General features: G+C 34.1%; 1 protein-coding gene across 2 annotated transcripts in view; it reads left to right on the forward strand.

Moving 5' to 3' along the window:
- The window catches only part of COL11A1 (collagen type XI alpha 1 chain), a 258,624-nt gene that overhangs the window by 163,099 nt on the left and 81,520 nt on the right, over nt 1–14,005 (forward strand). For both annotated transcript variants that reach the window (XM_064282480.1, XM_064282479.1), the window contains exons 38-41: nt 1,310–1,363; nt 4,013–4,120; nt 4,524–4,613; nt 4,877–4,930. In XM_064282480.1, coding sequence (XP_064138550.1) covers nt 1,310–1,363; nt 4,013–4,120; nt 4,524–4,613; nt 4,877–4,930 — 306 coding nt within the window. The remainder of the gene's footprint in view (nt 1–1,309; nt 1,364–4,012; nt 4,121–4,523; nt 4,614–4,876; nt 4,931–14,005) is intronic.

The raw sequence follows: 14,005 nt of genomic DNA on the forward strand, positions 1-14,005 counted from the left end.
GTATATAGAGAGAGGGATAGATAGATATATCTACTCTATACACATAGGCATATGTGCCTATGTGTATATGCATGTGTAGATAGAAACAATTTATCAATTTCCAAACTAACAAGTTAAAATTAAGCTGTCATGCTACGATTTTGTTTTTAAATGCTAAATACATTTTATGATATTTCACTCATAATCAGTTGGTTGTTTACTACAGGTAATAACAGCTCAAGTAGAACCCTGATGGTCTTAAGAATTACTGGGTTTAAATGATAAAAGCAATTGGTTTTATTTCCCCATAATATCAATTACAATAATTACAAATCTGTATTTTTTTATTTTTTGTGGAATGGCTACAAAATTTTTTAGTGGAAAAACAGTTCAGTCATAGTTATCTGGATGGATGAGAGACAAAAGTGGGGCTACTAGCTTCTGCCCTTTACTTTCTGACCTTGTTACTTCAGTCTGATTAGATGGTACAGTGAAAGCTTTTACAAAAGCTATTTTCTGTAATTCATTTCTTTAGAAGTTCCCCTCCTCAGTATTTTGTACCTATTTCTTAAACTGTTAAATGCAACTTAACTCACATGAGAAAGAAATTTACCAATCATAATACAATGATGCAGAATGAATAACTCTAGAGCCTAGAGTAATGCAGGTAGCAGAAGCTATGTCCAAAGGCTTTGTGTAGCATGTACTCACCTCTCACATCTACTAGATTTTATTTTAATGACTGCATTATTTGCAAGGTGCATTTGTAAATATATTCTTTTGGGTTTTAAGGAAAAACATTCTGATAAAATGCTGAGATGATTACTCATCATGCGAAACATTCTTCTTATACATTTCTTTTTACATCTTGTTTTATTTTATGAGATTGTTGGGACGCAACAAAGATGAATGCATTGATATCCAGCTATACGGTTTTCTCTGGATACAGAATTACTGGACTCTCAGAGACTGCCAAAATCATAATTTATTTCATTCATAAACATTTCTAGGTTAACGTTCTATATGTTGTTTGCCCAATGGAACAGGGCTAAGAACACATATTTGCTCCAGCTTCACCCTATTTTTTTTTTCAAAATTCTTGAATATAATCATTGAAATACAAAGTGAAATGGAAAAGATGGCAAATTTGGGATTTTAAAGAGAACTGGAATAGAATTACTCATATTATTTTTTTTTTTTAAAGCAAATAAGTGAGCTGAATGGTGATTTTCTTTTAGCATGACTTATTTAATTATCTCATAGGATATTTATTAATGCTTTAAGTCATGCATAATATATAGCTGTTACAAATTATGTTTTGGTTCCTTAGGGATTTCAAGGCAAGACTGGCCCTCCTGGACCAGGGGGTGTTGTTGGGCCACAGGTATGTTCCTTTACTTTGTTTCCCTAAAAGATTTATCTTTATTTTTCACCTTTCTACTTTATTATGACGTCACATGATTTATTTTTTGTATTTCAGATAGCATTTATATATGCATCTTGTTTACATCAAATGAAATTCAGCAAATTATACTTAGCTAAAGCAATTTCTCAATTTTCTATGTGAATAAAAACAGAGTAAAATGAATAATAAAAGTAGATCAGTTTCACAATGAATCTAACACTAAAGCCTGACTGTGGCAAGATCTGTTAAAACAAAATAAAAAAAATATATATATTAAATACATTGACCATCATCTCTTCTCAGAATTTGAAATTATAAAAAGACTTCAGTTATCTAATTATAAATTAGACTTGGAAGTATAATACATTAAAGAGTATAAAATAAAGCTTAAAATACCGCAACATTCTAAAATTTTAATATTTGTAATATATTACATGTTTCTAAAGAATTCTATCATCATAAAAATGATTTACAGCAGGAATAAAATATTTGTATTTTTTGAGTATATGTGAAATAATGGCAGAGACAGATTTTTCAATCGAGGCGGCAGAAAGAGCTTCAAAAATTGGTTCAGTACTCTGAACTATAGTGTTAATCAATTATAAAGAATATTTCAAGGGAAATGAAAGTATTATTTTTATTCTCTAGCAAAACGTACTGAATGGGCAGGGACCCATTTAGTTTACTCAGCTGGAATTTTATCCCCGCTAATAACACATTGTAGCGAAAGCACATGAGTAGTTGAGTAAATGTTTTAATTATGTAATTGTTTTAGTCTTTTCTCAGGCCATAATTACTTCTTAACTCTTGTATGATTCTCTCTCTCTCACACACACACACAAGCACACACATCCAAATACACACCCAGAGGATCAAAAACTGTGCCTTCTTTCTAGGAATATGTGTAACAGAAGCAAAAATGAAGACTCTGGGATTGGTTCGTCATTTTATTTCAGAATTGAATCCTGAACCAGGGGAAATGTTAACTTTCTGCCCCTTTATAAAGGAAACACAGTATGCAAACATTTCTGTGCTGAATGCATCCTGTTTATTGTTTAAAAGCCTTAATTAAAAAAAAAAAATCCCACAATAATTAGAATTGTCCTACAAAAAGTACCGTTCTAAAAAAATTTTCAAACGACTTTGCAATTATTTTCCAAGAAAAAATTTCACAGAAAGTACATTTCCTTTTACATTTAATCTCTAAACAGAAATGGAAAAAGAATCCAGCTAGAATGTAAACATTGTGGAGACTAACTCAGGATATTTTGAGACCTCACACCCTTATAAAATTCATCTCCATCTAATGCAGGCATCTAAAACTTCCAAGACCTGTGTTCTCTTTTCTTCTCCTATAGCAGGCATTTTATTTAGTATGCATTCCCATTGAATTATTATTCTTTATTGTTTCTTTAAATGAATCCAACTGCCTGCTTCAAATGTCACCATACTTTCATGTTAGGACAAAGGAAGTGGTTTAATGAGAATACTTGATGGCAATATTTGATATTCATCATCATTTTCTTTGTAGAGTCATGTAAATCTGTTTTTTTTTTTTTGTCTCAATGGTGATAACCATTGAATTAGGGTTAATTTTATATCCTTTAGTGTTGAAACTCTGGTGTTCAGGCATTAAGAAAAAATCCTTTGGGGTGAAATATGTGCATGTTAATGATAATCTGGGGATTTTCAGCAATTACATATTAAATGGGCTTTAGAACTAGAAATGTCTACCCGAATATGGGCAGATGTGTTCTTTATCCATCACCAAGAGGTAAGAATCCATTGTGTTGTTAGACGAATGTCAGAGAATGATATTCGAGGAGCCACTTCAGTAACACATCCCACTGTTAACAGGCTTAGCATCTGGTAAGTTTCCCTTTATACATCTTTAACTTAAATCTTTCATCTTGCTTTATTCTAAGTGGAGATAGAGAGCAGCTGCTCACTATTCTCTATTTACACTTGAAAGCTTATTACCTCTAGCACCACAAAACAGGACCACTCAGGGGACACATAAATGACCTGCCATTTTTTACTTTGGCATTTTCAGCAATTTAAGGCAGCTGGCTATTTGTTATAGGCTTCAGCCTGAAGGAACCGCCAGCGAACACACTGCCTTCAGGGTCCCTCTGGCACCTTTCCTGGGCTTTGGCAAATGAATATAGATGAACAGAAGGGAGGTCCGCAGTCCATGGAAATCCCAAGGAGAACCACTTTGGTCATTTGGGCTTCTGGGGACCTAGGCTTCTCATCAAGCAGAAATTTGTTGAGTAGCTACCAGTGTAGTAAAAACACCTTTTTACTCCTAAGCTGATTTGATACCTTATATAAAAATACGGAATGGGGATGTAACTAATCGACACTGATATTAAAAAAAAAAAAACCCTTTGGACGTTTTCCAGGTATTTCTCCTGTACACTCAAATACTACCCAGTGTTCACATAATCTCTTCATACTCCTACCAGATATACTACTTTCAATGTTTATGTAGTGTTTTGTAGGACATTATAAGAATCAATGAGAATGATATACTTTTGTGAAAGGGAGCGATACTTATTCTGAGTTTGTGTTATCTTTGCTAAGGATAAAAAAGCAATGCAATAAGATTTCCTTTAACTAATTTAGGGTCCTACTGGTGAGACTGGTCCGATAGGTGAACGTGGACATCCTGGCCCTCCTGGTCCTCCTGGTGAGCAAGGCCTTCCTGGTGCAGCAGGAAAAGAAGGTGCAAAGGTAAACATGCTCAAGGAATTTCCTGGGCAGAAAACATCCATTCACTTTTCGCTGTAGCTTCTCACCACTTGCCCATGGATTCTCTTCAGTTTTGAAATGGTAGTTAAATAAGTATAAGAAAGATATGTAAGAAAAACATTCGGTGTGAGTTTTATTGTACTGCAAGGCATTACTGAACAATAACATAACACCAGTTAACTCCATTGGCCATAAAACCATATATTTGTATGCAACTGTAAAGATAGATAGCAGTTAGTTCATTTTCATACATGTGACATTCCTCACAATATTCTCATCATTAACTGATACTTGGGCATTACTTCAAGTAGGTTAGAGCTCACCACAATTTTATTTGTAGAAACGTGTAGAAATTACTGTCTGTTGACAGATGCATATTCTTTAGGGTGATCCAGGTCCTCAAGGTGTCTCAGGGAAAGATGGACCAGCAGGACTACGGGGTTTCCCAGGTGAAAGAGGTCTTCCTGGAGCTCAGGTACAGTCAATGTATACATAAAATATGAGAATAAAATTGCTTATTAGAAGCATTTTTCTCAGATCTTAACTAAATAAAAATTCGTAATTAAAGACAAACGTGTGTGCATATGCATCTGATTATCATAATATATATATAGCAATATGTATTTGTGTTTAAGAATACTTCCTGACAGCTTCATTTTATCAATCATACACTTCCTCTCATTTATATTCATTTCATATGGATTCTGTTTTTTTTTTTTTCCCCCTCACTTTCCTCAGGGCGCAGCTGGTCTGAAAGGAGGGGAAGGCCCCCAAGGCCCACCCGGTCCAGTTGTAAGTATGATGATAATAAATAGCCATGCTATCCATAGTAGCAAATTACATCTCCTCTTTCATTACTCACATGCTGTGTTCCCACAATGTGTGGAAGAGAAAATAAACACATGTCAATCAAATCAGCCAATGCCTGGTTTCTACTAATTGCATGCACTAATGAGTACAGAAACAGAAGGGTTCAGACAAATGGAAATATTTGCTTCAACACTGCTGTTTGTAAGTAAAAGGGGCTCCTTGCCTCTTACAGTACCCAAGGAAATAAATCATAATTATGAGTAATAGAAACTCGTGGTCATGGGAGGCCTGGAGAGGCTGTAATTTTAATGCTGACTACATTCACTTCTTTCCTCTCATTTTAAAGTTAATCATAAAATAATATCTAATTTCTGATATAAGCATGGCAGACATATATCCATTTTATAGATTATCCAGATGACTTTATTTAATCAATTTAACCCTATGAAATAATAGTCAAATGAGTAAATATCAGGTTTTTGCCTCATTTTTTCCAATCTTGTAATACATATCAATTCCTCAAAAAGCAATCTATTACAGCCTTCATTTTTTCCCACAAATTCACTTTTGCTCACAGGTTACCAATAACAACAAAACTGCCATATTTAGTTGCCTTTTCTTATTTGCTATCCTTTAAAAGCTAAAAGTTTCCTTAAATTCCCTCTCAACTTCCTTCTATAACATGGTTAAGTCATATTAGTTCTGCTTCCAAAGTGTTTTTTTTTTTTAATTTAACCTCTTTTCTTCATTTCTACTACCACCCTTGTTCAGACACTTGCCTTTCTCTCCTTGACTAACATTTGTCTTAACTCATGTGTTTGACTTTGTCTTTTTACCCTCCTGAGTCAGCTTTGTCCACTGACTCTAGACTTAACTGCTTTTAGAACAAACACATCCTTAATTATGCCATTCCTCTGCTTTTATATATCTCATCATCTTTGTCTATCTTATTTTCCATAATGATCTCCCTCTAATTCTACCCAATCAAATTCATTGAACTTCTTGCTTCTCATACCAACATGATCTTTTATACTTACAGAGTTTACCTTATACTTTGCTGCTTCTTCTGGCAAACCCCTTTTGCCTTTCTCTGACAAAAAACCTACTTATCCATACAGTTGTTCCAGGTTAAGTGTCAAATCTCTATAAAATCATCTTTGGATAGTTTGCCTCCATTTCACTTATTAGTGAATTTGCTCACACCTCAGTGTTCTTTGTTAAGACTTTGTTTTAGAAATTACATTGGAATATAATTCATCGTCCCTGTCATTAGAGTTTCAGTTCCTTGTAATTATTTTGATTATATTCACAACACATTGCCTGGCACACAGTAATCATTCTGTACTTACTATTTGAATTTAAATTACTTTAACTACTATGTTATCGTAATAATATTAACTGATATTAAGTTAGACTTTGTATAGTATAATTAATACTGAGACAACTTGAATATGTGGCTAGTAACATAAAAACAACAAGCTTAATATTTGCCAAATTGATTACAGTTATGCTTAATCTGTAGATCACTCAAATGTCATATCACAATTCTGAAGGTAGTTATGGACATCTGGTAAAGATTTTTTTTATAAAATAATGGTAAAGTGTTTCAGTAACTGTATTTGACTTTCCATGGCACTCATAAAGTTATGTAGAAAATTTTTTTAAGCTCTCTTTTGTTAGTGGTGGCAGGAACAATAGTTGAATAAGACAAAAGTTCTTATTTGGGCATAGGATCTCCAAAAGTAAGTACAACGCAGTTCATTTAACCAAATCTTCATGTTGTTTCCAAAGGGATATTATTTTAGAATAATGTATAGTTTATTTTCTTACAAATCAGCAGTCACTGCACTTGTGACTGCAAAGATTGAATTCCTTCAGATTATTTTTAGGGCTCCATGAAGCAGTTCTAGCACAGCTCAAACCAATGTATGTGTAAGATACATAACATTTTCAAGAAATATGGTTTAACAGGGACTTATAATTATCCAGCACCATTTAGAATAACATAATTAATTTTTTTATTGTAGCGATATACAGACAATGAAACATCCAACATTTGATTTCTACATGTTTACTTCAGTGACATTGATTATATTCTCCAAGATGTGCAGCCATTCTTGCCGTCTTTTTCCAAATTATGCTGCACTATTAATGTATATTCACTGCATTCAGTCCCCACTCCCCACCTCCCTCCTACCCCTGCTAACCCCAAATTACTTTGGTTTCTATATATTTGCTTATGGTATTTCATTTTATATAGTGTTTTATGCACAGTAATATGATATTAAAAATCTAATAAGTTATTTATTTGGTTGGTTTCAACAACCATTTATTTGACAGTTGCTACTTATTTCCCCGTGACTATTAGGAACCATGGAAGATATCCCTTTAAGACACTTAAAATAGGATTAAGTATTTTGAAAAGAAACATAAAAGAGAAAATAGCCCTGCAATACAGTAGGTGAATAAACGTCTAATAACATCTAAACACTAAACGTCAATTCTGTGAAGGGAAAGAAGAAAAATCAGGGGAAGGGTCATGCAGGATGTGGTCCTGGAACTTGGCTTCATGGAGTACACAGGATGACAAAAATCTTCTCAGAACAAGCAAATCATGTGAGAAAAGGAAATGATGGTATTTAGGGACTATTTGGTCCAACTGAAAAGGAGCAAACTTTGGGAGGAGGACTACGGTTTGTTGACTTTTTGATAGGAGCTAGGCAGTTGGCTATGTTTTTACACAACGTAAAGTTAAGTCAGGAAATATAATACGGGACATGATTACTGAAACTCTCAAATGGCAAACTGAAGTAGATTGAAGATTTGAAGTCTTTTTAGCAAGTGAATAAAATAAATATTAATGTGTTATATGTAATCATTAGCATATAATATATAACAGAGAAGGAAGAGACTAGATGCGCATAAAATTTCAGTGACCAATGTCAAAATACAAGAGTAAGTCATTGTCGGAGGCATTGGGGAGTTGAAGAACAGGGCACATGCAACAAACACTGGGAAGGCAGGAGAGTAGAGTTTATTAACCTATTGGAAATGGGCAGTGTGAAATGAAACTTGAATGATGAGCTCAAACTTGTGTCTTTGTGGGAATGACAGTTTTATGATACCTTCCATGCCTGGGACAATTTTACTTGCTCAGGAACAACAACAAAAGTAAAAACCAACTAACCAACCAAGCAAACATAAATAAATAAATAAATAAATAAATAAATAACAAAACACAACATCATTATCAGTTACAAAAGATCTTAAAAGGCTTTTCTGCTTTGCTAACAGAAATGATCCGCAGATGCTCACTGTGAGTTTATTTATTTCAATTTAACACCTGCTCTTACATTTTTTTTTTTCTTACATAAATTCACATATCCATATTTAAAGGCATCAACCAACCAATAAAATTACTCTTAAAAGTTGCTGGAGTAGGAACCACTAAAAGCAAAAACGCCATCTTCATTTATTCATTCCTAAATCTATTGATGTAATTGCTGTAAAATACAGTAAAGACATTCATGATGATGACTGCTAGTCTATAATAAATGCTAAAGATTGACTCCATTTACAGCAATTTCATGTGTGTGAAGTTTGATTATAAGAGGTTTTTATTCAAATGACTAAGATTAAAGCAGAAAACTGTTGACTTTACAGATGTAAACTGTAACATATCCAGACAATTAGCTCATTCTGGTTCTTATTTTTTTTGAGATTTAAGACTTGCTATGGGATTGTTATTGATAACAAAGAATGAGAAGTCAGTAGCGGTGGCTGCTTTGCAAGAAAGATAAGTTCTGTTTTGCAGTGTTGATCAAACGGTGATCGTTATGAGTCCACATCGACTCAACGGTAACAGGTTTGTTTTTTTTTGGAAAAGCCATAGCAGGTTTTTATTCAGCTGACATTTCTTGCTAACAGTAACATATTTAAACTTTATATATATCAGCCTTGTGCACCTTAGGCACTATTTCCTTTCTTCATGTTTTGACACATACAAAGCAAAATACACTCAACACCCATCATCCATTCTTGTATCCATGTATCCATTTATAAGTATATTTGGCTTCCATTCTTTTTATCCATCATTCATTCAGTCAGAAACATAGTCCAGGCCATTTGTTTCCTGTTGTTTTGACCTCCTATAATAGTGGGTTTACTAAACTCTTCTAGATCTAGGTGAGATGTCATTGGCTTATGTTTAAAAAAAAAAAAAAAAAAACTTATTATATGTAGAGTTGTATCAAAGAGAAAGATTTGTTTGAAGACATGAGAAATTGCTTTATGCAGGGTCTTCTTTATGAATATCCTCAGGAGAAATCTTTTACTCATCATAGTTTTAGAAATATTTATAATTTTGTTGATCAGTTAACTGGTTTATTTTTACTATTAATCATTATGAATTATGAAACTTAGATTTCCTTTTTTGTTTTGGCTGACAGAAAGCATGGAGTCACAATTATGACACAATAGGGAATGTCTTCTTTTTTTCTAACTTTTGACCATAACCACTATAAATGATACATATATTTATTACATGTAATGTACTCTGATAAAAACTATTATATGTTATTCTGGTTAATTTTTTTTAAATTCTGGATGTTGTTTTTGTTGTTAAGTGCTGTCAAGTTGTTTCCCACTCATAGGAACCCTATGTACAACAGAATAAAGCACTGCCTGGTCCTGTGCCATCCTCACAATCGTTATGTTTGAGCCCATTGTTGTAGCCACTGTGTAAATCCATCTCATCAAGGGTCTTCCTCTTTTTTGCCAACCCTCTCCTTTACCAAGCATGATGTTCTTCTCTATGGATTGGTCCTTCTTGATAACATGCCCAAAGTATATGAGGTGAAGTCTCAACATCCTGGCTTCCAAGGATAACTCTGGCCCTATTGCTGCCAAGACGGACCTGTTATTTCTTCTGGCAATCCATGGTATAGTCCATAATCTTCGCCAACACCGTAATTCAAAGTTATCAACTCTTCTTTGGTCTTCCTTATTCATTGTCCAGCTTTCTCATGCATATAAGGCAATCAAAAATATCATGGCTTGGGTCAGGTGTACCTTAGTCATCAAATCGACATTTTTGCTTTTTAATACTTCTAAAGAGGCCTTTTGCAGCAGATTTTCCCAATGCAATACATTGTTGGATTTTCTGAATGCTGCTTCCGTGGGTGTTGATTGTGGATCCAAATAAAATGAAATTTTTGACAACTTCAGTATTTTTTCCACGTATCATGATGTTGCTTATTGGTCCATTTGTGAAGATCTTTTGTTTTCTTTATGTTGAGGTATAATCCATACTGAAGGCTGTAGTTTTGGATCTTCAACACTAAGTGCCTCCAGTCCTCTTCACTTTCAGCAGACAGGGTTGTTGCCATCTGCATATCTGGATAAGACCCATTTAATTGATTTCATAACACAATCAGTGGGTTATCAACCTGGAGTTCAAAAACATTGGTCTGTAGTATGAATTTTTAGATTACTAATATTTGCTCCATTTTCTGCAAATATGAAGCTATGACTTTATTTTTCTTGCCCACGTATTGCTCATTTATATTTTCTTATCTTTTATGTATTCTGTGTAAACTGCCATAAGTCTTTCCTTGTGCGAAGACCATAAATAAAGAAATATATGAATAACCAGACACTTTGCTAAGCTAAAATAATATAGATTAAAAAAAAAAAGGGGGCTTTTCCTGTAAAGAGTTTATGGCTTACTGATTAAGACAAATATGAAATAGATAAAATGACGTAGTTTATAGTAAGTGATATATCAAGAGATAGAACAAGTAACACAATGGTGAAAATAATGATTTTTGCCTAAAAGAATTATGTTGGTGGTGAAACTATAAAAATCAATTATATGTATGAAAACTGCAGACATTACTGTATTGATAAGATCCTAAGAGTCTATAGATATTTTTAGTATATTTTTGAAATAGTACACTATTTTTTCCCTTAAGTTAGTTTTGAAGTTACACCTTAATATAAAGAAAACAAAAACAAAAATCCTAACAAATGGGCTAATACGCAGCATCATGATAGATGGAGAAAATATTTAACATCATGATAAATGGAGAAAATATTGAAATTGTCAAGGATTTTATATTACTTCAGTTCACAATCAACACCCATGGAAGCAGGAGTCAAGAAATCAAATGCAGTATTGCATTGCACAAATCTCTTTAAAATGTTAAAAAGCAAAGATGTTACTTTGAGGACTAAGGTGCACCTGACCCAATCCATGGTATTTTCTATTGCCTTCTATGCGCGTGAAAGCTGGACAATGAGTTAGGAGGACGGAAGAAAAATGGATGCCTTTGTATTATGATGTTGGTGAAGAATACTGAATATACCATGGCCTCCAGAAGAATGAACAAATCTGTTTTGGAAGAAGTACAGCCAGCATGTTCCTTAGAAGCTAGGATCTCGAGACTTCTCACATACTTTGGACATGTTATCAGAAGGGACCAGTCCCTGGACAAGAACATTGTGCTTGGTAAAGTGTCAGCAAAAAAGAGGAAGGCCTTTTTGGACTGACACAGTGGCTCCAACAACAGGCTCAAACAGCTATGATTGTGAGGATGGCACAGGACCAGGCAGTATTGCTGTGGGTTGGAACTATTAATTTAGCATTTAACAAGTCTCTAAGTGTTCATTACTATTTTAGTCATTTTTGTAAAGTAGTAGTATTTCAAGGTTATAATTCTCTAAAGATTTTGTTACTAGGGGAGTGAATGTATATTGAGGAACATTTTGCAGTGTTCCTACTTAAGATAAACAAAATGATCCCAAGAGGTAAAGCTCTCGCAAAAACCAAGAGCTCACTGTACGCATGACGCTGTACCCAAGAACTGGTAATAGATGCCATTCAAAGCACAAGCATGTTTTCTGGTCTCAGGGGATTTGCTCACTAAGTGGATGTCTTGATGCACACGCACAGAAGGTTGAAAGCAATAAGGGGCTGAACAGCAAGAGAGGAAGGCAGTGTAGCGTCTTTCTCACATGTTGCACATACATTTGGTAAACATTTTATATTTATGTAAACACACCATATATACAACTATACCGTCCAAGCAGATTCTCAGCTTTCATCTACCACCAAACTGTCATGAAAAAAATTAAGAAAAATGTTTTTCCTGAATAATCTCTCTTCCACATTTTTTTTTTTTTCTGATAAGAAACTACCTTATTGGTGGCAGTTATTTCTCAGAATTAGAAGGAGATTGAAACAAATATTATAGTGTGCTTAGTCAAAGTCCTTTGGCACCGTAATCAGAGTTTCTGAGTGGTGCAAATGGTTACGTGCTTGTCTACTAGAGGTAAAATTTGGGAGTTTGAATCCATCCAGAGATGCCTTGGAAAAAAGAAGCGCCGATCATTGAAAACCCCATGGAGCAAAAAGTTCTATTTTGAAGCTTGTGAGGTTTCCATGAGTTGGAATCAGATTGATGGCAACTGTGATTTTTTTTTTTCCCTTCGTTCTAGTCCAGAGACACCATTTCTCACTGGCTTCTACTTATTCATCAAATAAGCAAAAAGAAGTTTTCAGAAGGATGATGCTTACTCATTTACTGGATCACATACTATATATATTTTTTAAGATAAAGCACTTTTTCTCTATTGAGACCCAGATAAATTCCAGTGGGCTATTATTATTTCCAACCAGGGATGAGTTAAGTATAGAGATAGTGGTGGGACATGATGGCTGATGTCTGAGATATTGTAGAAGTTTGATGTCATTCAGTTTATGCTTTACATTTGGGTGATGCTTGATATTTTATCAGTTTTTAGCTTGTATGATTTAAAATTGATGTCATCTGGAAAGTGGGAATTACTTCATGCTAGGTTTGCCAAAAGAGATCAACTTGTCCTTAAAAAATAAAGGGATGTATATATATATATATATATATGTATTTCTTTTTTCTAACTTTCTACTTGTATAGGTCTGTTACACAAGAACTTTTTGTTTTTATGCTTCTATTTTCCTCACCAGTCGGCTGCATTTTAACTGAATGTTGATGCGATGATTTCTCAGTTCACCACTTCCATTCACTTTACAAATTTCTTCAGAATATAGAAGTCATGGTGAAAGAAACTGAGAAAATATTTATTTTGGTGTTCAGTATGCAGGGGTAGAGAAATATTCACAACGCTCATAAACATAAACTGTTGTTATTGCTTCCCATTTCCTTACCATTGTAAGGTTTAGAGGAAGTACCTGGAGAAGAGGATAAAGTTAACATAAAAAAAAAGTTCACTAAATGGAGAAATATAAATTGTAAATGCCCACTTTTCAGTTTAAAAAAAGAGAAAAATTCACATTTTTCCTGTAGTGATTAATGTTTCGCATTGAAATAAAAGAATACTTAGGATATCATCATTATAATTTATGTAAGCAGCCCTGGGGGCACAGTGGTTAAAGCGATTGACTGCTAACCGAAAGGCCAGCAGCCGGAAACCACCAAGTGGCTCTACAGGAGAAAGATGTGACAGTCTGCTTCCGTGGAGATTTACAGCCATGGAAACCCTATGGAGTCGCTATGAGTCGAAATCGACTCAATGGCAGTGGGTTTTTTTGGTTTTTATTGCCTTTGGAAAATTTTTAACTTGCCACATGTTCACTGATACTTGAATCACAAATTAAGAAAATGATATTTCTGTAGATTTTAGCCTCTTCTGTGAGTTCTTTCCAGTTAAGCACTTTTGGTGGGTAAGTATTTCTGAAGAGAGATGTGGACTCAGACAGCTTCAAAGATTAACATGTTATATTAAAAAAAACCTATATATTTTTTTAACCTATGTGATTTTAGGTATGCCAAATAATCCCCTAGATCTTTGTTTTCTGTATAACTTTCCATCTGAAACTGATATATATATGAAATATATAACTGCTCATGTACAGTTCTCTGGCATTTATTGAATTCATACTTTCAAACAAATGTTGTTTGGTTGGTGATTCAAACGCACCCAGAGGTGCCTCAGAATAAGGCCTGGTGACCTGATTCTGAAAGGTTACAGCCTTAAAAACCCTATGGGAGTGCAGTT

This window comes from Loxodonta africana, chromosome 3 (genome assembly GCF_030014295.1).
Source record: "Loxodonta africana isolate mLoxAfr1 chromosome 3, mLoxAfr1.hap2, whole genome shotgun sequence".
NCBI classification, from domain to species: Eukaryota; Metazoa; Chordata; class Mammalia; order Proboscidea; family Elephantidae; genus Loxodonta; species Loxodonta africana.